This window comes from Adiantum capillus-veneris, chromosome 10, assembly GCF_014529385.1.
Source record: "Adiantum capillus-veneris isolate H3 chromosome 10, ASM1452938v2, whole genome shotgun sequence".
In the NCBI taxonomy this organism is placed as follows: domain Eukaryota; kingdom Viridiplantae; phylum Streptophyta; class Polypodiopsida; order Polypodiales; family Pteridaceae; genus Adiantum; species Adiantum capillus-veneris.
The window spans coordinates 18,055,578-18,081,306 of NC_140940.1; the positions used below are offsets into that span (position 1 = coordinate 18,055,578).

General features: G+C 40.6%; 1 protein-coding gene across 1 annotated transcript; it reads left to right on the forward strand.

The window, feature by feature from the left end:
• The first annotated feature begins 23,628 nt into the window (after positions 1–23,628).
• Positions 23,629–25,368, forward strand: LOC147448511 (uncharacterized). The gene is made up of 2 exons (XM_086522398.1): positions 23,629–24,407; positions 24,666–25,368. The coding sequence occupies exons 1-2, from the start codon at positions 23,681–23,683 to the stop codon at positions 25,274–25,276; spliced, it is 1,338 nt and encodes a 445-aa protein (XP_086378524.1). The 5' UTR covers positions 23,629–23,680; the 3' UTR covers positions 25,277–25,368.
• Positions 25,369–25,729: the final 361 nt, after the last annotated feature.

Sequence of the window (25,729 nt, forward strand, 5' to 3'; positions counted from 1 at the left end):
CCTTAGTGGCACTTTACATCTTGGCTTGTTTTATCCCAAGGGGGGATCATTACCGCCAGACTTACATGCTTTTTCAGACTCAAATTGGGCTGGTTGTTTTGACAAGCGAGTGTCCACAAGTGGTTTTTGTTTCATGCTTGGTAGTTCATGTATATCATGGTTGAGCAAGAAGCAACCTACTGTGGCCACTTCGAGTTGTGAGGCTGAGTACAGGGCAGTCTTCACAGCTACGGTTGAGTGTGTATGGCTCAGACGCCTTATGGCTAATTTGGGTGTTGGACAGGACATTGCCAACACTATCTACACTGACAGTCAAGAGTGCATTGGCAGTTGCGAGGAACCCAGTTTTTCATGCTCGCACAAAGCACATTGAGGTGCATTACCACTATGTCAGGGAGAGGCTCCCAGCAAGAGAGATCAGCTTGGCTTATGTGCCAACACAGGACAACCTTGCAGATCTTTTCACAAAGGCATTGTCTCGTGAGAAGCTTGAAGCTTTCTGCAAATATTTGGGCTTACTCCCCTTTGTGGACTGATCCTGTCCTCAGGGCATGGCACTTCCCTTTACTCATGTGCCAGCTCTCGTTCACCGCATCACTCCAGGGGGGATTTGTTACCATATACATGTGGTAGTGATGTGTGTGAACACACTAGGACCGCCGGGGCATTTTTTCCCTCTTTAGGAGGTTTTTTCCCCCGTGCATTGTATATACGCCCATCACTCTAGGGCTATCTATCTTTCAATTGCACACTAAGTAACACACTCTCTATTGTGTGCCTTGAGCTTCCTTCGTCTTCTCCAAGCTGTGTGTGCTTCTCTGCAATCCTAATTCCAACAATGACAATCCCACATATGCGCTCATCATCTATGGTTCGCCATAGCGTGTCCCGGGCTTTATCAAATCCGTCTAGCCACTCTCCAATGTACACTAGGGACTCTGATACCAACCAAACTTCTGCCATGCTACCCTCCAGACGTGCCTTTTGACGCACATATCCCTTAAGCGTTTTCATGAAACGTTCTAAGAAGAACATCCATCTGGAATGAACTGTGCCAGCTATTTCCACCTCATCAACTATGTGAACAAGAAGATGCACCTGAATGGTTAGCATGGTAGTAGGAAAATGTTTCTCAAACATGCACACAAGGTCCGCAGCATTTAGTTTGGTCTCACATATGCTCTGCATGATTATCCCCCGAGCTGTCAGAGGCTACATCTTGTGGCCTCACATATGCTGCTTGACCAAAGCGCCTGCGAACACGTCTATTGGGTTGCAAGATTGCTGCTTGTTGGCTAGCATCAGAGTTCGACGAGTTATAATTGGCAACAACTCGATCTATAATAGATGGATCGAACTCGCCAAATTCGCGAACGTGCTGCAAAGAAACACGTCTTGTCCGTCGCACAGCATGCTTGCATTGATTACAAGGATATAAGACCCTCGTTGAGAGATAGGTGTTTCGGTTGGACGGTCCCACATCCTCGTCATTACTCATAATGAGGATAAAAATCTCTTAACCTGGACAACAAATTTAATATTCTATTGGCATTCTTCGTCTTATCTCTCTCTCTCTCTCTCTCTCTCTCTCTCTTTCTCTTTACCTCACATTCTCTAGTCATGTCCAATCCCTGCACACCTCGGTCTAGAGGTGCACGGAGATCAGAACCACCGCGTTATAATCTCGTCTTTATTGGTCAATACCTATATTTGTGGGTACAAGAAATCTACAGACCCACGTCTACATGATACTGCATGTAGTGGACAAAACCCCTTTGCCTCTTCTCTAGCTGTAGCACTTCACAGCATCTTAACATCTTTTCACAGTAGATCTTTTCATTGTTCGTCTAACTCTAAACCCTAAACCGTAAGTAATTCTTGCGTGGACTCGATCTAACGTAAATAAGCGTAAATCTAAATAAACGTAAATCTAACTAAAAATAAACCTAAATCTAATTTAACGTAAGTCTACATCTAACCTAATCTTTAACGTCTTTTGGGATAGTTTCCTACGACGTTAAAACTCTCTTCTTCTTGTGTGTGTGTGTGTGTGTGTGTGTGTGGGTAAACCTAAATAAACCTAAGTCTAATCTAATATAACATAAATCTAAATCTAACGTAAATTATGTTATATTAAAAACAAAGAACTAAACTAACAGGGATTATAAGAACCTTAAAACTGATTTAACACATAATTTTTCACATAACTCGGCAAGAGTTGGCATTCTCATCACTAAAGATGTGAGAGTTAACTTCCGGCGGTGACGCTGCCTCATCTCCATCCACATCTGACAACAGCAATTGGCCCTTTAGACCGTTCTTGCTCTTGTTACTAACTTTGAAGTTGCTGTTGAATGACTAGAGGTTGTCTAGATGGTCATTGTGTCGGGGATGTAGTGACTCTTGCCGCCCTGAAGATCCACCTTCTTCCCTATCTTCTAAAGACATTTCACCAGTACTTTTGGATCGACAGAGCGCACCATGAGTGAAGGCAGCAATACCCTATATTCCATTGAGGGCTTTCTTCACCCGCTTCATGCAGGCATCGCAGTCTATGGAGACCTAAATCTAATCTAATTTAACTTAAATAAACCTAAATCTATTTAACGTAAGTCTACATCTAACCTAATCTTTAACGTCTTTTAGGATAGTTTCCTACGACGTTATAACTCTCTTCTTCTTGTGTGTGTGCGCGTGTGTGGATGTGTGTGCCAATAAAAAGAGATAAATGGTATAACCTTTCTATCACCCATGCCAAGTATGATAGATTGGTTATGCCATTTCCCTCTTGAATAATAGGTCTTGAGTTCAACTCCTCGTCGGCTAGATCTTTAGGTCTTTTAATTTTAATTAGTTTCCTACGACGTTAAATTAGTTTCTCTCTCTTTCTCTCTCAATGTGTGTGCGTTTTTTTGTTTATGCATGTTTTTTCTCTCTTTTCCTCTCAATGTGTGCGTTTTTTGTTTATGCATGTTCTCTCTCTCTTTTCCTCTCTCAATGTGTGCGTTTTTTGTTTATGCATGCTCTCTCTCTCTTTTCCTCTCTCAATGTGTGTGTGCATTCTTTGTTTATGTATGTGTGTGTGCGTTTTTGTTTATGTTTGTAACTCTCTCTCTCTCTCTCTCTCTCTCTCTCTCTCTCTCTCTCTCTCTCTCAAAAACACTATGTGTGTGTGTGTGTGAGAGAGAGAGAGAGAGGGAGAGAGAAAGAGGGGAAGGGAACATGAGAGTGAGGAGAGGGAAGGAGCATACCTGGCTCTCCTTCCTCTCCTCGTGTGTGTGTGTGTGTGTGTGTGTGTGTGTGTGTGTGTGTGTGTGTGTGGAGAGAGAGAGAGAGAGAGAGAGGGAGAGCGTTACCTGCTCCTTGCTTGAGGGCGCCGAAAAACTCAAATCTGAGATCTGAGTTTTTGGGCGCTCTCTATTATTTTTTTAGCCCAGCCGGCGTCGCTATGAGCGTCGCAAATTTACAAGTAAATTTGCGACGCTCATAGCGACGCCGGGATTTTTTTTTTTGAGCGTCGCTGTGTGAGCGTCGCTAATATGAATAGCCTCTTGTAGTGTTTCTGTCAAGCTACCAATTCCTCATTTGCAACCTTATTCCTGTACAAATTTGATCAAGTTAGCTATTCATCTATAAAGACAATATAGTTTTTGCTAGCTGTTGTGATTGGTCTATGTGTATCACAGCAAATCGAGCTAGTTGAGTCAACCGTTGCAATTTTCAAACTCGACTTTGGCAAAAATCAAAGGATTGATCTACAACCTCGAAACTGAGTGAATATGTATCAATTTGTATCCGATTGAACCCAAAATTTTCCGGTGGCTTTGTATTATGTTGGTCTAACACTGTGCAAGTTCAAAAGTCAAAAATGGTGGCTCTGGGTAGCAGTAGTAAATAATCACGATTATTTTTTTTTTTGCCCGTTTTTTTCAACTTTTGGCTTGGTTTGTCAAGTATACAACATGTTAAGGTCCCTGGACAAGTTTCAACAAGTTTGGACAAAATCTGTTCAACTTTATCAACTGTTTCGTGTCCGCAGACTCTGATTTCAAGAATTTGCTTTAAGTCTCACTTTTGTGATCCAAATTTCACCAAAATTGATTTGTGTGGTCTACTTGATATGCTTGACCTTGTGGTATACTCAAATATGCAAAATTATCAATTTTTGAAGCAAATGTAAATAATCGCGATTATTTACTCTAATTATATTTTTACAGATTTTCATCCCAAACTTGACGCAGATTTGTTCAGCACCTCAAGTTAGGGTCTCTAGCCAAGTTTCATCAAGTTTGGACAATTCTTGGTCAAATGGTCATTAGTTTTCTGTCCGCAGACTAACTTTGCAAATTTGGTCACAATTTTCAATCCAATTATCCAAATCTTATCAAATTTGGTTTGTGGGCTTATTACAACATGGTAAAGCTATTGGTATGCAAACTTGGTCAAAATATTTGAAAAATGGGACAGATGTAAATAATCACAAATATTTACTACTAGCAACGTTTTGCATCTTTTTGGTCAATCGAGCATGTACACATGTTTATCATATCAATATAAGCCTATGAATCAAAGTTCATCAAGTTTGGACAATATTTTTCCCAATTTACACTAAGTTTCAGAAAGTTGGTACAAACTTTAGTTTTTGCCCAGTTTCCTGTCAGTTTGATGATCCAAATCTTTTGTGCCTTTACAAAAGTTGTTTGTACACATGCAGTGAGTCAATGGTATGAACCTTGGTCAAATCTGAGCTGAAAGTTAATAATCACGATTATTAGCTTCAGGCTTGGAATGAACCAATTTTTGCACTTTTTTCAAAAACAATCCTTTTATGAGTTATTTTAAGCCTATGAATCAAGTCAAAACTTAATTTGGCCTAAAATGTCAAGAAAAAAATAAATAATCTTAGTTTTGATCAACTCTTGAAATTTTTACCTCAAAGTGTCGTTGAGCTTACCCACTGGTCCAGACAACTTTTGAGCTTACTCTCCAGTCGGATTGAGTGGTTTGGAGTCTTTTTGTGTTATTTCTAGCTGTAGACCTAAAATTCTACAACTTCCAATAACAACCCACAATGATTCTTTCAGAGAGAGCAATGTTCTGAAATCCACGTCAAATCCTACTACCCTACTCCTAGATTCTCATGCAATAGGATTGTGGAAAGTGTCCACAAACACTCGTTTTCTTGTTTTTTAAGGTTTCCTGAGCATTTATCTTAATACTTGTGTCGTCTATCAATCATTCTCAAAATCCTAGACTAATCTACAATCCTTCAATCCTAAAGGCACTCAACAAGTACGATTACTTCCAAGCTATCTATACATAGAAAAAGACGACAATCTTAAGCTACGCGATTTCTAAAAAGAAAGTTTTTACTCTAGGAGATCCTAGAGGAAGTTAAAGGATAACTTCACAAGACGCTCGTTTTTTTCCTAGTTTAGGTCTATTGGTCCCCGAAAATGGCGCCAAATGTGGGATGTGTGTCTAACCTCACTATCCTATCTTATTGCTGTTTTAGTGAGAACCACGATTAAATTGTCAATCCATGGGACGAAGTTGAATTGACTAGTGCATAGAGGCTACAAGAGTTTGTCAATCTCTCGAAAAACAACTAACAAATCGCGTCTAACTCAAGCTACACTCAAGTGACTGAAATCACCAAAAGCCACTCGCTCATCATCGACAAACATATCACATCCGTTACAGCATCAAATGACATCCAAACATAATGAAACTCGGAGGAAATGTTTATAAGACCTAAGTACACATGCTTATGGTCTCAAACCCCACTTTAGGTCAAGTGCCAAAATCGTGATTATTAACAACAGTGGATTTTTGACCTAGTCGTTTTCGAACCAGAATGCATCTTAATGCTTAGCAATGTTGCCCCAATACCCTGCCTATGTTTAGTTTTTTATTTTGAAGTGTAAATTCCTACTTATGATGAAATTAGGCCTCAGGTTGGCGACGCCAAAAGCTACGAAATACTGTGATGTGTTTACAACAATGCATAGAGCTCTTACCTGCGGTTGCAATGCAACAAACACGACTGCAATGTTACAACCGGGGAGGGAGTAGGAAGCACGAGAAGGAGAGAAGTGAGCATCGTTATCTCACACTGTGCATTTCATTATCCAAAAAGTTTTCAATAGCTTACAGAAATTGGCTTTTATACCTTAGCCAAGGTTTTTGGTGGTCAAAACTAATTATATGAGAGCTCTAACTAAAGATAGGGAATGACAGTTGATACAATCTGGAAGCTTGTATCGCCAGCTCATCAATAAAAATCCTTATCCGGAAAATAGGAGTTACAATATTTCCGATTTATCAAAATAATAAGTGTTAATTTTTACAATGAGAGCTCCAAAAATGGTATCCGTGGTGTCCGTGTTAGCTTGCTGCTAACAAAGATAGAGATTCTAGAATGACAAGTAATTTTTGGAAAGGTCTCTTTGAAAATCTAGGTACAAGATTGAATTTCTCTTTGGCCTATCACCCACAAACGGATGGCCAAAGTGAGATAGTCAATCTTACGATACTCGATCTGCTTAAGACTTATGTTACAGAAGGAGTATGCGCACAATAATACTGCTTAAATAGTATGCCTGCTTAGAATCATGTTTGTGATGACGTCTCTCAAACACCAAGTAGAATTTGTCACTCTACTTTGGGAGAATGAAATGGACCAATGAGCACACATGCTTGCGGTAGCTACATCTCCGAAGCACCAAGTGGATTAGTCATCCATCTTGGAATGGTGTCGTAGGGTCAAAATAGATCCTCTATTCGCTAAGAAACATAGACTAATGACTAAGGCTTTATCTCTTCTACCTCATAGTTGAGGATGACTATGATTTCAAGAGAGGTAATGTCATAAAATCTAATATACAGCCAACCCAAATGATTTCTCATATTAAACAGATCATTTAATGTGGTATAATAAACGGGAACAAGCGTTAGAATATAGACATGTGCTTATGGATCTGTCTCAACATGGGGCCAAGGTTAAGGGGGTCCAAATAAGAGATGGTCTGTCAAAGAGAAATGCTACCTAATGGAGCTTAAAGACTTTAAATACCTCCAAAGGTTAGTGTTAAAATGTCCTTTGACAAGCTAGGATTGTGCTTGAGGTGGGAACCCGGCCCAAGATTGAGGTGCTTGTTGTGCTTGTTGACTCAGATGCTTGAGGGTGAAAGCATGTTAACCTGTCATGCTTTTTCATGTCCCGGACAATGCTAACTAGCACAATTTTGACATATGCTAACTAGTACAATAACTTGAGCTACATCTCCAAGATCTATGACATATGATATATCAATAGAAAGCACTTGAAACAAGGAATCCAAATGTACAACCTTCGACAAATTTTGATATTATTTGCAAAAAATTTACCAGACGCCCAACTTTTTGAAGATGTGCTAACTTGAAACTGCTAACTAGCACAAAAAGCGCGATAGGTTAACATGCTTTCACCCTTGAGGTGCTTGTCGTACTTGATGACTAAGGTGCTTGAGGTTCTTGTTGTGATTGTTGACTCAGGTGCTTGAGGTGCTTGTCGTACTTGATGACTAAGGTGCTTGAGGTGCTTGTGGCTGATCTTGATGTGGGAACCTTCTCAAGTTTTGATAGAGATTGAGCTTGCAGGGTTCAAGATGTTCCCAAAAGTCAACATTATCCCTACTCAAGGGGGAGCGAGCCCTCATTGCAGGATCTAGAGAGAGAACACACACACCCTCACACCAAGTCAAGGCTTGCCTAATGAAGTAATAGGGGCCGGGACACATCTCAAGTTCCTCTTCATCTTTCCCTCATGGTGTGCCTAAAGCCTATTGGTTGGACTCTCAAGAGGTCCAATGATAATTTAGATAATTTATTTATTTGATTATGCATTTATCAACTCCTCTCTCTCAAAGGGGAAAGGGGGATATGTGTCCCAAGGCTAGCATGCTTGCTTGATACGCAGTCTACATGTGATTGGCCAGACTTGAAGAGGTCCAAAGAGCTTCCACCATGAGCTAGAAGAGGGGGTCGACCAAAGCAAGGAGGGGGCTAGCTTGGGGGGTATACTCTCCCATACACACACACATAATCTCTCTCTCTCATTGTCTGAGGTGCAAATTGCAAGAGCTCCATCTCCTTCTCTAAGCTTGTTGAGAAGTTGAGTGCCTACACCAACACTCTTGGCTATGGAATGCAAATCCAACCAAGAGCCATACTTCAATGCTTAAGCTTGCCATCTTCTTCATCTTCATTAATATGCTATTATGCTATGCTAAGCAAGAAGAGTGATGATAAGTGAGGGACTATTTCTTTCTCCTATGAATGTTTCTTCTTCCTCTTCCCTACCCTCGTTCCCCGCTAGCTCTCTTCCCCTTTGAAGGTGTTTGAGGCTTAGGGACTAAGGCCAGGGATGGTTAATGCTTTTACAAAGATTATGTTATGCTCGTGATGCATGAAGATTTCCATATGCATTTCATCACCTAGGTCACAAAGAACACAAAGATTGTATTGTACCAAGTATCTCTTGATGGGAGAATCTACAATATAGAAGTCGATTGGAGGGGGGACTGCCTCCACATAAATCCGGTCCTCAACTGTTGTCAAGTTCTCTAACACTCTCTCTTACAAAAGTATTGTTCATGCCAAGTTAATTAAATGTATGGTAATGTTGCTACCACTAAATAAGATCACCCTCTATGTTCTCAAAGTAGTCTCACAAAAATGCTCACTCTAATTCTCTTAATTCTTTTATTCTCAAAGTTCATAGGCCATTTCTATTAGAGAGTGCATCCAAGCATACTAGAAAACAGATGATAGCCTCAGCCAGCCTAAGGTGCATACAAACAACAACCTTTACTCAAAGGTAAGAGAGAGTGAATGCATACAAACATTGTAGACAAAAACTGATTGCCTCACTTAGTCTAAGTTGCCTATAAACAACAAATTTTAATGCAAGGTGTGTGTGTGTGTGTGTGTGCAGCTATTTAATCTTAGATAATAAGACATAATTGAACTTTTATATTCAAAAGATAGCTGGCAATGGAACAAAGAATAGATAAGTACAAAAACAACTCAGTGTTAGAATCATTTAAGTACAAAGTTTGTAGGAAAAAGATCCCCTTTCAGTATACAGACGAGTAAAAGAACTTCCCAAATCATAAGTGAGTGCTCCATCCAGTGTAGGACGGCTTGCCAAAGTCAAAAAAACCTTCCAAGATAAGATAGAGTCCTTGCCTGCATCCATCCAAACAAGACAACAATTCAGTTAGCCTTGGATGTGTTTTACAAGTATCAATGGACTATACCAGTTGTTATCCATGTCCATCTTACAAACTTTTTAAACTTCTACAAGCTTAGTCCGAAAATTTATGATATTCTCTCATTTTTTTAAAGAATCCCAAAGAATTTAGTAAAAGAGTATCATTTTGATTAAAAGGTCATCACCCCTTCTAATCCAAGTGTCTGAGTCCCCCCTTCATTTATTTTCAACAGTTTTATCAGTCCTAAAAGCTCCACCAAATGAAGTTTTTTTTTCAAATTCCAATTGTTTTTATAAAAAACAAGCTCGTTAAAACTTGTTTTTTAGGTTAGATACCTATCACAGTGAAAGGGATTCCAAATCATACAACTTTTACCATATACTTCTCTTTAAGAAATCCAAGAAACAAGGAGTGCTGCTAAAAAAATCCAAGCCATACTACGAACCTTGAAGGTTTTTAAGGGAAAGGCTAAACTATGTTTAACGTGATAGTTTTAATAATAATATCGAAAGCTACCACCATAGGAGCCACATATTCATGAGTACCTGAAAAATAACTGTAATGTATATCCATCCTTCGTGAAGAAAAGACCATGAACAACCATAGTGTGTAACCTGGATACCCAAAAGAAGCAGAACCTTCTAACACCCATATACGGCAGGGTGAATTTTTTATCTCTTTGTATTTACAAAACAAGATGCTAATGCAAAAAAGCAGTATATCGATCGGAGTTAGGAAACACTCACAAAAAGTCGTAACCCAATGCATTTTTGGCAGCTTACCTTACCAAGGTAAAGCCAAAGTAATATACAACCCCATTTCTGTTAAACAAACAGTCACAAAAACGCAGACAACAAAACCCCATAGTATTAAGTCCTAAAGGCCAACGAGAAATATAAGATATGCAACTAGAAACTACCAACAAGAAATATATGATATGCAACCAAAAACACTTCCGTTTAAACATTAACCACTCTATTGCCATAGCCACCAAGTCATGTTATGATATCCCATTGCGGCCCTTTAGTATAAGCCAAGTTCCGAAATCGTGACAGTAAGCAACTTGGCCAAAACATACATAAACCGGTGTGCGGAGGGTGGAGCAACATACCCCCCTTTTTTTTTTCATACATCAAGAGTTTTTTTTTTTAACCCCAACATAGTGTAATAATCAATCAAGGCACAAAACCGCATGCCATCCTTGCAACAGAGATTAGTAAGCAAGAAAAGGAATAAATATCCCATTTTGTACTGGTTATGAGGGCAAAAAAAACAACCCTAATCAACCACATGCTCTGACCACCGGCCCATTGGGTGGATTTTTTAGAATAAACAGTTATTTTTTTGCACCATTAGTAATCACACGATGTGGAATAACCCCCATGTCTGGGTTTATAATTTTTGCGAGAGGAGACCACCATATTTTTCAACAAAACATCTTCCTTACAGAGTGATAAACCCATGAGGAAACAATCCTAAGCATGCAATAAGTAAATCAAGAAATAACAGTGACCGACCTGAGTAACTTGAGTAGAGAGCTCCATGCTTTGTATCAGAAACGCAGTTACTAGTTTCAAGAAATCAAGCAAAGTACAACCAAAACTAAGTGAGGGGCAAAAATGCGCCCTCACCTTTAAATAGAGCAGGGAGGGAGGTCGCCATAACTAAAAATCACGCAGATATCCAAGGGTTTTGGGGGATCTCCAGCAGGGCAAATGAAGCTGCCTACACGGTGCAATGAGGAGGTAACTAGGAGTATTCACGGCAGGGTTTCATCCAAGGTAAAGATACTCAAGTGTTGAGAAGGGTTATACCCAGTAGTAGTACCCATAGGTGGTGGTTTTTACTAAAAAGACCTAGGAGGCAAGTAAGCTCGGGAACTCCTACAAGTGAGGTAGTACAATAAGAGTGTGTGTAGTCCATCTAGCCAACGCCTTATCAAGCTTTTAGTTTTTATGAAGGGTTAAGTCTCATAGTGGAGGCTCAAATATTTTGAAGCTCTCTCTTTTTTTAAAAAGAAAATAGGTCAAGAACTAATTAACCCAGTGTGTGTGTGTGTGTGTGTGTGTGTGTGTTTATCATTGCCATAAAACACCACCCCCAACAGGTACCGAGCCAAGGTCTAGGTCTATGTGTGGTCCCCTTTTTTAATTTAAGCTAAAAAAGACCAAGAGTACTAAAGTAACACAGTGTGTGTGTGTGTGTGTGTGTGTGTGTGTGTGTGTGTGTGTGTGTGTGTGTGTGTGTGTGTGTGTGTGTGTGTGTGTGTGTGTGTGTGTGTGTGGTGTGTGTGTGTCTGTGTGTGTGTACCCGCCCTAACACAGGCACCATACACAATGTGTTTGTAGTAGGCCCATTGTGTATGGGCCTACTACCTTATTAGAGAAATGAGATTCTCTTGTTTAAAGTGGAACCCATGCCAACTATGCTACATGAGGGCCTGTGTAATAGTGTTGCAGATCTAGTTTCTATTAAACCCATTAAGGCAATACTTTATGATTAGTAGATAAACCTCCCCCCAGGCAAGAAAAGAGTTAGAGGAAGAATAGCAAATTTAGTGTAGCAGGCTGATACAAGAGCTAATAGAAACCTTGTGAGTTCTATTTTTATTGTTTTTTATGAATTCCACAAGTGGTAGTTTCAGGAGATCCCTTTTCCAAACAAACCTTAGGTCATACCCACCGACAAACAGGATATGAAGGGAGATAAAAAGGTTAAGGAATTGAACTAATGTGCAAAAAGGCCCATTGAATGTGATGATCTTATGTAGAGATGTGGGTTCAATTTTAAGGCAGTGAGGATAAATCAGACAATTTTTTTTGAGGAAGTCTCTATTGTTGACACTAAGTAAGTCATCCATATATCTATAGGTATGTCTAAACTGTGAAAGCTTATTTTTGTATGATTCCATGGTTTCGAGACACCACTTATATTCAAAGAAAGCAAGGTAAATATTACACATAAGTGGAGAGCATGAGAATCCCATGGGGATGCCTAGGCATTGGTTAAAGCATAGACCGCCGAAAACTATAGTGCAGTTACAAAGTAGCCAGGAGATGTAAAAGCAAAGCTTAGCTTCATTGAAGTGTAAGGAGTGAGTAACTTTTATCCACCTGGGTTTTTTGGAAAGAGAGATGTAGAAAAGTTTCTTCTTTCTAGCATTGGAGAAAGCCATTTTAATCACCTTGGCAAGAATAGCCTTAAGGCCAAGATCCCCTTCAAGGGGAATGTTTTCGTAGCATTGTGTAATGTCTACAGTAAAAATGTGGAAGATTTTTTGAGGAAGATTAAGCGAGACTTTTGTAGAGTTTTTGTAAGCCAAAAGGGATTGTACTGAATATGTAAGAAGTCCTGGCAGATTTTTTGTTTAGTGGCACACATAAGCTCAAATTAGGTGAGTATAACATCAAGGAATAACGAAGTAGTATGCATGCTTAGATCAAGTTTGCGGAGACGATGTCTCCCAAACACCAAGTAGTAGAGCTTTTCACTCTACTATGGGAGATTGATAGGACTAATGTGCTGGCATGCTTGCGGCAGCCTCAGGCTCTCAAGCACCAAATGGACTAGTCATCCATTGTGGAATGATGTCGTAGGGTAACATAGGGATCCTCTATTCGCTAAGAAAAGGACTCATGAATATGCTATATCTTCTCTACACCATAGTCGAGGACGACTATGATTTCAAGAGAGAGGTAATGTCATAATATCCTTTGTGATATCAGTAAAAATATTATCGGCGGCATCAGATATCCATCTGAATTTATGCTTATGAATTTTATAAGTGGGAAATAATATAGGTAACTTAGTGTTTAGAACATGATAGCCTAGATTCCTTAAGTTTTAGTAATATTATTGGTAACTGTTTATAGTGGAGATTTAATATTACAAAATTCCTTACCAGATACTCGATTGCAAGTGGCCTTCCAAGCAAGGTATTTTCATATAATAGTGGGACACTGAGAGCTTTTGTGAAGCCCGACAACAAACCATTTATCAGAGATTTTTTGAAAATCAAAAGTTAGTTGAGATGTACGCCAGGATTCATCAAAGGATAACCATTTTCTAGGTAGTTGTGATACTTTTTGAAGGAAGCATTCCTTCACAACTTCCCTTAAGTCTGGTAGGACTGTCATCTCGAGTTGGAGAGCACTGACAAGGTCAGTGAGGCAGCTTAGTATAGATGATAGAGCAAGGTAGGAAAGTTAGGTATATGATTGATCCCTTTGGCCAAAATTCTATGTATTTTAGAATTTCAATAATGCTAAGATCACAGGTACAAACATGGTTACCATAAGCCTCAAAATTCCCACAAAAGGTGGTAAACTGTAAGCATGTACAATGGGACACAGAATCCTGTCGAAGAAAGTCATTACTGTAAATTAACTTCTTTATGGGATGTTGATATTTCTATCCTTTGAGTATATTGTCGAGTAATTTTTTATTGTCAAAAAACAGATGAAAGCACTCACAAGAAAGATTTTTTGGTTGAATCCAATCGAGGACTACATTGTGAAAGAGACAATGTATGTAGATGCATCCGTTGTCCGGATCCAATTTGTTGAGAGTTCTTATTCCGCAAGGGCTTGTAGTAACCTGTAGTATCATCAAGGTTTAAATTTCAGGGAAGTTCTTGATGGGGGGAAACATGTCTCTACCCCTGGTGTAGCTACGAACTTTTCTCCGATTAGAGGATGAGTTAGGTGTTATAAAGGAAGTGAAGGAGTTGGGGTAAATGAAAGAGTTGGATCTTTTGAGAGCAGGGGAATCATCCTCATCAATACAAGGTTTAAGTTAACTAGTGATGATCTTAACACCTTTAAAGTTAAACATAGGTAGTTAAGTAAATTTCAGGTTCATCAGATTTTAACTCCTTCAAGATATCCAACATTAGTCCACGGAAGATGTTAAAGGCAATCTACGCAATTACATTTTTCTTAGCTTGGCCACCTAACCAAGAGCAAATGAGGGAGAGGTGAAAATCCATAGGTTTTTCTGGGAAGAGTAAGTCCGGATGGTTGAGAATAAACCAAATGGTACGATCGAACCACATGATGTTGGATTCACAAGAGGCTTTAGGGTCAAGAAATCTGTAGGCACATTTTACATAAGGTCTAAAGACATTCCAAATGGATTCAATATAAAAATCTGGATTACTCTTGGCAAATTCCATGTTTCCTTTGGTACGGATGTAAAGGCCAGTATTGGAGGGGCATTTGGAGTGTCAATGAGATTGAGATTGAAGGGTGCTTTGATAAGCTCCCCTTTGTCAAAAAATTTCCCTCCTTTTAGCTGAATCTTGAGTCTTCAATCTTCCATAGTAGAGGCAGGGAGGTTGGCAAGGTAAACCCAAGTTTCACTCAAAATGGGTGCTAAGAAAGCTTTGTTAGGCAGGACCCAGAGCTGATGGTCAACCCCAAGGGATTCAATTTCAATTTGTCTAATAGGTAAGACAGGAAAAACTTTGGATATTTTAGGCACCATCCCAGGAGGTTAGAGTCATTGAGGGAGCAAAGATTACTCTGAAATTCTTTAACTGCTTCAAGGGCTGCACTATCCCAACAAAAGATTCCACGAGTTTGTGGAATAGTTGGAGTAGCCGGTGTACAGACAAAAGAGGGATTGAGACCACATAACTTCCTTAGAAAGTTAGACAAATCAACACCAGAGGAAGAAAGTAGGGCAAGCTCTTGCTAGTATTGTGAGGAGAGTAGAGGAAGTTGGGCAATGTATTGGGTAATTAAATTCACCCCTTCCATGGAGTCTTTATCCAGAGTAGCCAAAATTCTGACCAAGTCATTAAAAGACAACATATGTAAGACATACAATTTCTTGTGAGAGGTAAGAGCCAAATCATATATTAGTTGAGAAGCATCCAAGCTGCTAATACATCTGAGTACAAGAGATGTGGCCACTCAGAGGGGCTCCGAGGACAATTCCAATCCTTCTGAGAGAGCAAGAGTCTGCAAATTATTAAAAAAGTGTGGTGAGGTTCACTTATACTTACCATAGTAAGCAATATAATTTTTGGCCTTCCTAGAGAGGAAGGGTCTAGTTCTAACTTCCAAAGCATTTTTTGGTTTACGGCCCTTAAGGTATAATTTAATCTATTCGAGAATCTTTGCATGATTCTCAAGAGTGTGTTTAGTGCTCATGCGGGTTGTCTTTCTATAGGATATGTAGTCTTGAAAAAGGAACAATATAAACATAAATAAAAGTAAAAAGAGTAACTGCAATTTTTGGGCCTGCAAACCTTAAACCGGCAAAGTCAAAGACTATAGTAGCCGTGAGCAGAGGACCAGAAATAGAGTCTACCAAGGACAACCTAATACCAGTCAACCGGTCAAGGGATTACGGACTGTGGGTCCAACTTAGAACTCAATTTCGAAGAAAATTTCCAAAGCCAGCATCCCGGTTTCTCTAGAAAGAAAAACCTTATGTATAGGATGTGTGTGTAGCTATTTAATTTTAGATAATAAGACATAATTGAACTTTTACATTCAAAAGACAACTGGCAATGGAACAAAGAATAGATAAGTACAAAAACAACTCAGTATCATTTAACTAAAAATTTTATAGGAAAGAGATCCCCTTTCAATATACAGATAGTAAAAGAACTTCCCAAACTTTCATAAGTGAGTGTTCCATCCAGTGTAGGACGGCTTGCCAAAGTCAAAAAAACCTTCCAAGATAAGATAGAGTCCTTACCTGCATCCATCCAAACAAAACAACAATTTAGTTAGCCTTGAATGTGTTTTACAGGTATTAATGGACTATACCAGTTGTTATCCATGGCCATCTTACAAACTTTCTAAAACCTTTACAAGCTTAGTCCAAAAAATTATGATTTCTCTCTTTTTGTTTAAAGAATCCCAAAGAGTTTATTAAAAGAGTATCGTTTTGATTAGAAGGCCATCACTCATTCTAATCCAAGTGTCTGAATCCCCCCTTCATTTATTTTCAACAGTTTTATCAGTTCTGAAAGCTCCACCAAATGAAGTTTTTTAGAAAATTTTCCAATTACAGTTTTTATAAAATAACAAGCTCGTTAAAACTTTTTTTTAGGTTAGATACCTATGTTGAGCTATATATAGTATCTCTATATATAGCACCTTGGTCCCCTCTATATAAATGCATCTTGTGTGATCAGTTGGCACACTTTGGGGTTTGCATATGATGGTGTCGTCTCTCTCTCTCTTCTCATCTACCTGCGCTCTCTCTCTCTCAACATGGTATCAGAGCTATGGAGAAAATAGACATGAAAGATAAGTTTACTCATGCTGTTCTTTTCTTAAGATGATTGAAGAAGATTTGTATTTGTGTGCTTTCTTGTTGTGCTAATGTTTCAGAGAAAAACAGTTCGCGTTTTTAATATGAGTGCAACCACAAGAAGTACATGCAAACATGATGATAAGTTTTTTTCAATTTGTTTGTGGTTAAGCGTAGAAACCTAGAGATGTAGGCTGACAATTCAGGCTATAGTAGCATGCACAGGAAGAGTAGCGACTGGGTACTCGTAGATAAGAAATTGGCAGTTCATAAGCGATGGTACCAGTTCATAAACTGGCGGTTGAAGGTCCTCATGTCCCTGCACGGTGCACTCAGGAACTGCGGTAGCAGCTGTGCCTCGTGAGTGCAAGAGGTTTCTACCATTCAGCTGTATCTCACGAGGGCTACTCATGCAACCATCGGCCCCAACAAGTCTATTTTTACTGTGGCGCCCCAATTGGCAGCATATATATATATATTAAGAAAATACCCGTTGTTTTATTGGTATTTGTAGTCTGCATTATTTCAAGCCGAGCTCTCTATATAGCGGTGAGCCATTGGCAAGATTCCTTGCGAGGAGGGTCCTTGGCTCACAAGGAGAGGAGGGGATTTGACTTGCACCATTCAGGACAAGGCGAACATCAATCGAGTCGCCCAACCCTGCAGATCCTTTTTCATGAGTATGGAAAAGCCCGAGAGACTACCTTTCATTTGCCCTCGGGCCCCGCTGTCTATTTCGCTATGCAGTTGCTTTAACACCTCATGGTGCAGCGCTACACTGATGATGGCTGCGGAACACACCTCCCTATTCTCAACGTAAGTCATCCATGTGATCAAGACTCAGGACTCAAAACTCGTGAGGAATGGTCCTCCTTCATCAAAGCTATGCAGGGGTGCAGGTGATGTGCGAGGGCTACATGAGTACTGAACACGATCGTTTTGTACATGCTTCCGATTGGACTCATGAAGGCCATGCAAATAGGAAGAGCACGATGAGAAAATCTCTGCATGTAGGTTGTTTGCGCAAGCGTGAGTTGGTGAGAAGCAAGCCTAGAAGGAGCCGACGGGGGTCGTCTAGATGCATCCAAGTCTTTTGCGTTTCCTCCACAGTCTGAATACAAACCATAGAGTCTCCCAAGTCTAGAGAATCCGCACCCACAGCGGCAGATGCCGAGAGCAGCACAGGAAGCGAGCAACAAAAGAAGTCTCGTTCATATATATAGCAGGAACAACTGACAGACATCGACTTAAGACAATAGCCTCCAATATTTTAGGTATTTTGTTTCCCTAAGATAGTGACACTTTAATCATTAGCCACAAAAACTAATGAAACCGTGTGACGGTTGGCAACACATGGAGGAGAAAAAGTGCTATGGTTGGTAGCACTACCACAAGCAATGCTATATTAAATGTTATTTTAAGAATAGTGAATGACTTGGCGTTAAAATTGTTCGCGGCTTGTATTTTTAGAGTTTCTTTTGGATGCTCATAAAATCAAAGAGGTCATGCACATTGATGGTGTCTGCATGTCTCAGCTAGCTCAGCTATTCATAGTTCGGTAATAGGTTTTTGCACCGTTTTGATCGTGATCAATTGTTGTTTTATTTAGTCAAAAATCTACATATCTTTGAACAACCTTTGATCAATAAATCTACATATCTTTGAACAACCTTTGATCAATATATGGGGCATGTGGCGTTCGGCCTTCCTCATCACTAGGGATTGCCCTAGAGCCACCTTGACCTTGCCACCTTTAGGTTGTATGTTTGAGCGTCAATTCTTGTAATTTGTTTCTACCTCAATGATAGCATGGTCACACCACTTGATGCCATTTATAGCATGAATGCTACTGATCTCATTGCAATTTGTCATAAAATACTCGTTTTATGTGATCGTACACTAACGTGTGTGATGGTTTTGATGGGAATCATCAACGTAGAGATGACAAGATTTACCAAGCCATTATCTATACTAACTAGTCATTGTCTTGAGGTTTTGCAAATTTTGCACAAAACTAGCGTCTCTGATGCCATGGTATGTAAAGCCATGATGGTGATTAGTATGTTACAATTTTTATTTGATTTGAAGAAGACGTCTTTGATGCCATGGTACGTAAAACCATGATGATTGGTATTTTCTAGCTTTTCTGAGCATCTCTTATGCCATGGTGAATATCGTGATGCCATGGTACTTAAAAGCCATGATGATTGGTATTTCAATTTTTTTATTTATTGAAAGCATCTCTGATGCCATGGTACATAAAGCCATGATAATTGCCATTCAATTTTTTTTTAAGCATCTTAATGCCATGGTGAACACCATGATGCCATGGTACGTAAAGCCATGATGATGACAACTGTTAGTTGAGATCTTGGGGGTCCCAATGTATTTATTACATGTCTACTTTGTATATATTTGTGCACAAGTGATACCATTGATGTTACGTTTGTTTCTATGTAATCCACACATGTGATTGTATCGGCATTATGTTTGTTTCTATGTCATCTCTAGAGCGGCGTCACGAACCGTCTCTAAGGATAATGTGATGTATTTATTTCTAACCTTCACGTCTCGATATGTTTCTTGAGTTAATGTTGTTTACAGGATGAAAGACACGTCAAGCAATGTGTACATGGGCTCAAAGGTATTCAAGCGGCTCAAATATATTGAAGATGCTCAAAGATATTGAAGAATTTGCATCAATTCAATTGTATGTATACGGTTGTTAAAGACCCTTGAAAGGGTACATTGTAAAACAGGAGTGGTGTAGCTCCTTTGAACATTGTAAATATAAATTTAAAACATTTCAATAAAACGGTGGGTATATATAGAGCTGTGGGTTTTTCCCTTGAGCCCCCAAGGGTTTTTTCATCCACAGTTAGGGACCTTCATTTGAGTGGGGGTGTTGAGCTGTATATAGTATCTCTATATATAGCACCCTGGTCCCCTCTATATAAACGCATCTCGTGTGATCAGTTGGCACACTTTGGGGTTTGCATATGATGGTGTCGTCTCTCTTTCTTCTCGTCTACCTGCGCTCTCTCTCTCTCTCTCTCAACAACCTATCATAGTGAAATGGATTCCAAATCATACATCTTTGACCATATACTTCTCTTTAAGCAATCCAAGAAACAAGGAGTGCTGCTAAAAAAAGCCAAGCCATACTACGAACCTTGAAGTTTTTTAAGAGAAAGGCTAAACTATGTTTAAAGTGCTAGTTCTATAATAATATCGAAAGCTATCACAGAAGCAACATCTGTCTGAGTACATGCAAAATAACTGTAATGTATATCCCATCCTTCCTAAAGAAAAGACCATGAACAACCATAGTGTGTAACCTGGATACCCAAAAGAAATAGAACCTTCTAACACCCATATACGGCAGGGTGAATTTTTTATCTCTTTGTATTTACAAAACAAGATGCTAATACAAAAAATCAGTATATCGGCCCGAGCTAGGGAACAATCACAAAAAGTCGTAACCCAATGCACTTTTGGCAGCTTACCTTACCAAGGTGAAGCCAAAGTAATATATAACCCCATTTTTGTTAAAAAAAAGTCAAAAAAACGCACACAGCAGAACCCCATAGGATTAAGTCCTTTAAAGGCAAGCAAGAAATATAAGATATGCAACCAAAAACTACCAACGAGAAATATATGACATGCAACCAAAAACCCTTCCGTGTAAACAGTAACCGCTATATTGCCATAGCCACCAAGTCATGTTTTCATATGCCATTGCGGCCCTTTAGTATAAGCCAAGTTCTGAAATCGTGACAGTAAGCAACTCAGCCAGAACAAACATAAACTAGTGTGCAGAGGGTAGAGCAACATACACCTCCTTTTATTTCATACATCAAGAGTTTTTTTAGAAAAACCCTACACAGTGTAATAACCAATCAAGGCACAAAACCGCCTGCCAACCTGCAAAAACAGCAGATTTTAGTAAGCAAGAAAAGCAATAAATATCCCATTTTGTAATGGTTACCCGAGCAGAAAAAAAATCCTAATCAACCGCATGCTCTGACCACCGGCCCATAGGGTGGATTTTTTAGAATAAACAATTGTTTTTGTGCACCATCAGTAATCACACGACATGGAATAACCCCCATGTCTGGGTTTATAATGTTTACGAGAGGAGACCACCATATTTTCCAACAAAACATCTTCCTTACAGATTGATAAACCCGGCCATGAGGAAACAATCCTAAGCATGCAATAAGTAAATCAAGAAATAACAGTGACCGACCTACGTAACTTGAGTAGAGAGCTCCATGCTTTGTATCAGAAACGCAATTACTAGTTTAAAGCAATTAAGTAGAGTACAACCAAAACTAAGTGAGGGACAGAAATGCGGCCTCACCTTTAAATAGAGCAGGGAGGGAGGTCACCATAACTACAAATTGCGAGCGTTTTGGGGGATCTCTAGCAAAGAAAATGAAGCCGCCTACGCGGTGCAATGAGGAGGTAACTAGGAGTATTCATGGCAGGGTTTCACCCAAGGTAAAGATACTCAAGTGTTGAGAAGGGTTATACCCGGTAGTAGTACTCATAGGTGGTGGTTTCTACTAAAAAGACCTAGGAGGCAAGTAAGGTCGGGAACTCCCACAAGTGAGGTGGTACAGTAAGAGTGTGTGTCGTCCATCTAGCCAACGCCTTATCAAGCTTTTAGTTTTTATGAAGGGTTAAGTCTCATAGTGGAGGCTCAAATATTTTGAAGCTCTCTTTTTTTTATAAAAGAAAATAGGTGAAGAACTAGTTACGTAACCCAGTGTGTGTGTGTGTGTGTGTGTGTGTTTATCATTGCCATAAAAAACCACCCCCAACATGTCCCGATCCAAGGGCTAGGTCTATGTGTGGTCCCCCTTTTTAATTTAAGCTAAAAAAAGACCAAGAGTACTAAAGTAACACAGTGTGTGTGTGTGTGTGTGTGTGTGTGTGTGTGTGTGTGAGAGAGAGAGAGAGAGAGAGAGAGAGAGAGAGAGAGAGAGAGAGAGAGATTGTGTCCATAGTGGCTCACTTTATGTAAATCCAAGCCACTATGGACACAATCTCTCTCTCTCTCTCTCTCTCTCTCTCTCTCTCTCTCTCTCTCTCTCTCTCTCTCTCTCTCTCTCTCTCTCTATTATCGCAGTGGATGCCACAACCATCTCATAATGAAGCAAGGGTAAGAACTCTAGTCGAGTCTCATCCTCGCATTCCATCCTTTTAGAAAAATAGGTTGGACCCACGCACCCTAAAGAGCCTTCACTCCTTGTGCACTCTATAGAAAATTAGATTGTAAACCCGGGCACAAAGGTCATTGACAACCTCGGGGGGTTCACTATGTGTAAAACTACCATATCACGTGCGTTCAAGACATGTTTGTAAAACCCCTTATCTGTGAATTTTGTTAAGAATATAATATACCCTTTTTTTTTAAAATCTGTAAGTTTTTTTCAAATTTGAAAAAATAATGGCCTTCTGTATATATATTTCTGTAAGTTTCAAGAACTTTAAATACCCTTTTGTTGAACTCACGTGATAGGTTACATTTTTACTAGGTGACCTACCCGGGTTGACAACTCATGGGTGTGAAATTGTGAATCCTCCTCATCCATGCCCTTTGCAAAAAAGGGGAGATGAAACATGGGCAGTCTAACCTCACGCGCATTCAGCATGTCCTCTGTAAAAAGGCAGAAACCTCTATCATTGACCTCCCTATGTCCCAGTTATGAGTGTGAATCCACATCGCCCATGCCCCTTGGAAAAATTAGACATTAGACATGGCACCCTAAACCCTCATTTAATTTATCCTCTACAAAAAAATAAAATTGTAAACTCGATCACTAAGGGCATTGAAATCCCTAGGCCGCCTGTGACATGAGGGAGTAGCAATTGCATGGCAAAGTTTCTTCTTTCCCTATTGTGCTCTTCCTCCCGCTTCAAAATTATTTGCAAACACCCAAAAAAACTCTCTCTCACACACATGCTTGTATTTCATCTTCAGATTACCAACGGGTGGTCCTCGAGTTGCCCAAGCTAGCTAAAGAGAGCAGGCAAAAGGTAGAGGTGACTCCAATGAAGAGAGGTTCCAAGCATAGAGAAAGGGAGGACTTGGGAGAAGAGGAAGGGGGTTGGTATAGGAGGGAGCAACCAAGGAGAAGAGGAAGCAGCCATAGCCATGGTGAGGAGGGGATTCTTGGGAGAAGCCATCGCCAAGGAGGGAGCAGCCATCAACAAGGATGCAACAAATTTAAATTTCAAAATGCTTTTCTCTCATGAGAGGTCCGTCTCTTTGACCCGCCTACCCCATTGAGCATTTAGTGAGTCCAACATGAAAGTGTCTGGTCATCACTTGCGGCCCTGCCAAGTAGCTCGCCCTCAATTTGTAACTTGCTCGAGTTTACATCGTGGTGGTATGCAAGTGGACAACCCCACCCCGGTGTTGAAAAGCCCCCCCGCCATGTGGACAACCAAGATTCCCTCACTTTTCATGCCCCACTTGTGCACCTTGGATGCCATCAAGGACACTTGTCACTGCTATGGCCTCATACCCTAAGGCATGGGTGCCCATTTCTGTCCTCAAAACACCTTCTTTGCTGCATTGCACATAATGAGCGGGTAAGGTGTTTTTGCTAAAACTTAATAGCCGTGGGATTTGCGTGGAGCCTGATGGCCTTGATGATGCCATGGCGGCCACCTCCAGGCTCAAGAAAGGAAAAAGCTACGGAAGGCTTACCAAGCAAATAATAGGAAAGTGGAATTGATTCAATGAGATTCTCCCGTAGTAAGCCGAAGGACATTGTATCTTTTCATTATTCCAAGATTCTTAGAGAATCATTAGACCACTGAGCCCACTAATTAAAAAGAAAGGGGTGTACTCTATAGTTGTGTGCGTGACGCGTGTGTGGAGAAGAGAGAGAGAGAGAGAGAGAGAGAGCAATGATGTTTGAAACTATTAGAGGTAGTGCATGGATGCTACGTACTTCGACTGTGGGTACTGTGCATGAGAGAGAGAGAGAGAGAGAGAGAGAGAGAGAGGGGGGGGGTGAGGGGTGAGGGGCTGAAGCGCGGCGGCGTTCATTAGCTACTATAAATAGGTTTCCTTACTATATGATCGAAGAAGCCAAAGAGAAAGAGAGAGAGAGAGAGAGAGAGAGAGAGTGTGAAAGATGGCAGCCAGCTGCGGCAGCTTGACCTCAGATGAGGCGAGTAGGAGGACATTAAGATGGCCGAGAAGAGCGACAGCCAGAGCAGCCAGGGCCGCAGCAAGAGCTCGAGCGCATGCAGCGGCCGGCTCGCAAGAACCAGCACGTTATAGACATTATACGAGAGAGAATGTGAAGCGCAGGCGTGGATGCAGGAGTCATACGTCTCAGGTTAAGAAGAGGGTGATGAGAAAAGCACCGACGTTATGGCCTCCAGCGCAAGCAATAGAGCTGTCCAAGTTTGTTTTGGGTTTCAAGCTCAACAATGGGCGGCTTCCTGTCGGAGCCGACAAGCTTTTCTGGGCAGCCTGCATCAATAGCTTTCATGGCTGCCTCACCCATCAGCAGCTGCGGAGAAAGGTGCGGGGCCTCAAGCAGCGCTACATCAATATCTCGTGCGGCCTCGCAAAAAACATCAGGCTTGGAGAGAGGGATGTCTTTGACATTTGGTCTCTCATCATGCAGCCTGAACCCCCCGCCCTGCGCCATGCAGTTGCAACACAGTACAATTGCAATCAGGCGCCCTTTCTTCATGCACAACCTCCTCCATCTCATGTTAACGTGCCCCCAGCAAGCTGCTCAGCACATGCAGAGTGTGGTGCAGTCCCAACGGCGCCTGACTGCAACCGCGGCGAGATTGTAGTCGATGACAACAACGTCGTCCCCGTAAATATTCAATCCTCACAAGCTGGTATGCTTCCTGTAGCTCGTTTTTTCAGAACATACCAGGTTCTTCTAAATTTCTGTGCAACTTTGACATATAATATTAATTGTAATGCATAGTTGTATTATTAACTTGTATATAGTTTTCAATGGTGATGGAGCCGACCGATTCAGGTATATTGTAGAAGGAGAGTCATCACTGGCCGCCAGTGATCTTTCCTTGAAGGGAATCAATTTGCAGCAAATCATGTCTACTTTTAATCATAGTTTTCTCTTTATTCTGCAGGGAAACAACATGAAAGTGAAGGATATGGTCAGTGGGCTACAGAATTAAAGGTAGGTACCTCGGCGCCAACAGCAGCTGTAGCTCGTAATGGTCAAAATATTGCAGGTGAATGTGGTCGCCTTGACAAAAGTATTCCGGATGGGGACGGTACCGTTGTTGACAACCATGATGCTGCGGCGGCAGCATCGGCAACAGCATCAGAATCGGAGTCTGCATCAACATGCTCACAGATGCAATATAGTTGCTGCAAGGGGGAGCTGGGTGATGACGATCGTGGTCAGCAACATAAAATGAACAGCAATGTTCCTGATGATGACTGTCATTCGCCGGGATGTAGGAATGCACAAGAGAACTATGTGCGGTTTGGAGGCCGACGACGTTGTTACAAGGAATATTATGCCACAGGCTGCAATTGCAATTACGATAGTGGAGGGAATCAGAAGAGCAGCAGCCAGCGTGACGCCACCATTGCAACCATTGCAGAATTGGCAACTGCCACAAAAGTGCTTGCAGAAGCCACGCTTTCCTCCAACTCCACCACCGGCATTCTCGCGCGCACAACCCAAACACTAGCACATATTTTGGTGTCTGATTTTCAATTTCCATATTGACATCATAATCCAACACCACTTGCATGATCCACTTATAAGCTTTTACTTTTACTGGCTGCCTAATTAAAGCATAGTTTGGTAAATAAGCTAAATATCTCTTCCCTCTTTTCTAATGCCCCGGATGTAAAAAGACTTTTGATGTTTCTGAAGTTTTGTAAACTAACCATCGATGTATAATAGACATGATGTCTTCTTTCTAATACAAGTTTCCGCTTTCTTATTATGGTAAAAATGTTGATGACAAGATTAACAATATCCTCCAATTAGCCCGGATAGGTGCTACCCATTATCTTCTTTCATAGGCAAGGAGGGGCAGCCTTATCACCATGGAGAGGAGATGCTGAGAGGAGAATACTGCCCATTGATACCATGTGGGAGTGAAAGGCTAGGAGGTCTCCCACTATCAGAGGCACAGGGAAGCGTCACATCTGTCTTGCACAGAGAAGGAATAGA

Coding starts and splice junctions, on each gene's coding strand:
- LOC147448511 (XM_086522398.1), top strand. CDS start 23,681: ATGGCAGCCAGCTGCGGCAGCTTGACCTCAGATGAGGCGAGTAGGAGG. Junction 24,408..24,665: donor TATTCAATCCTCACAAGCTG/GTATGCTTCCTG, acceptor TTTATTCTGCAG/GGAAACAACATGAAAGTGAA.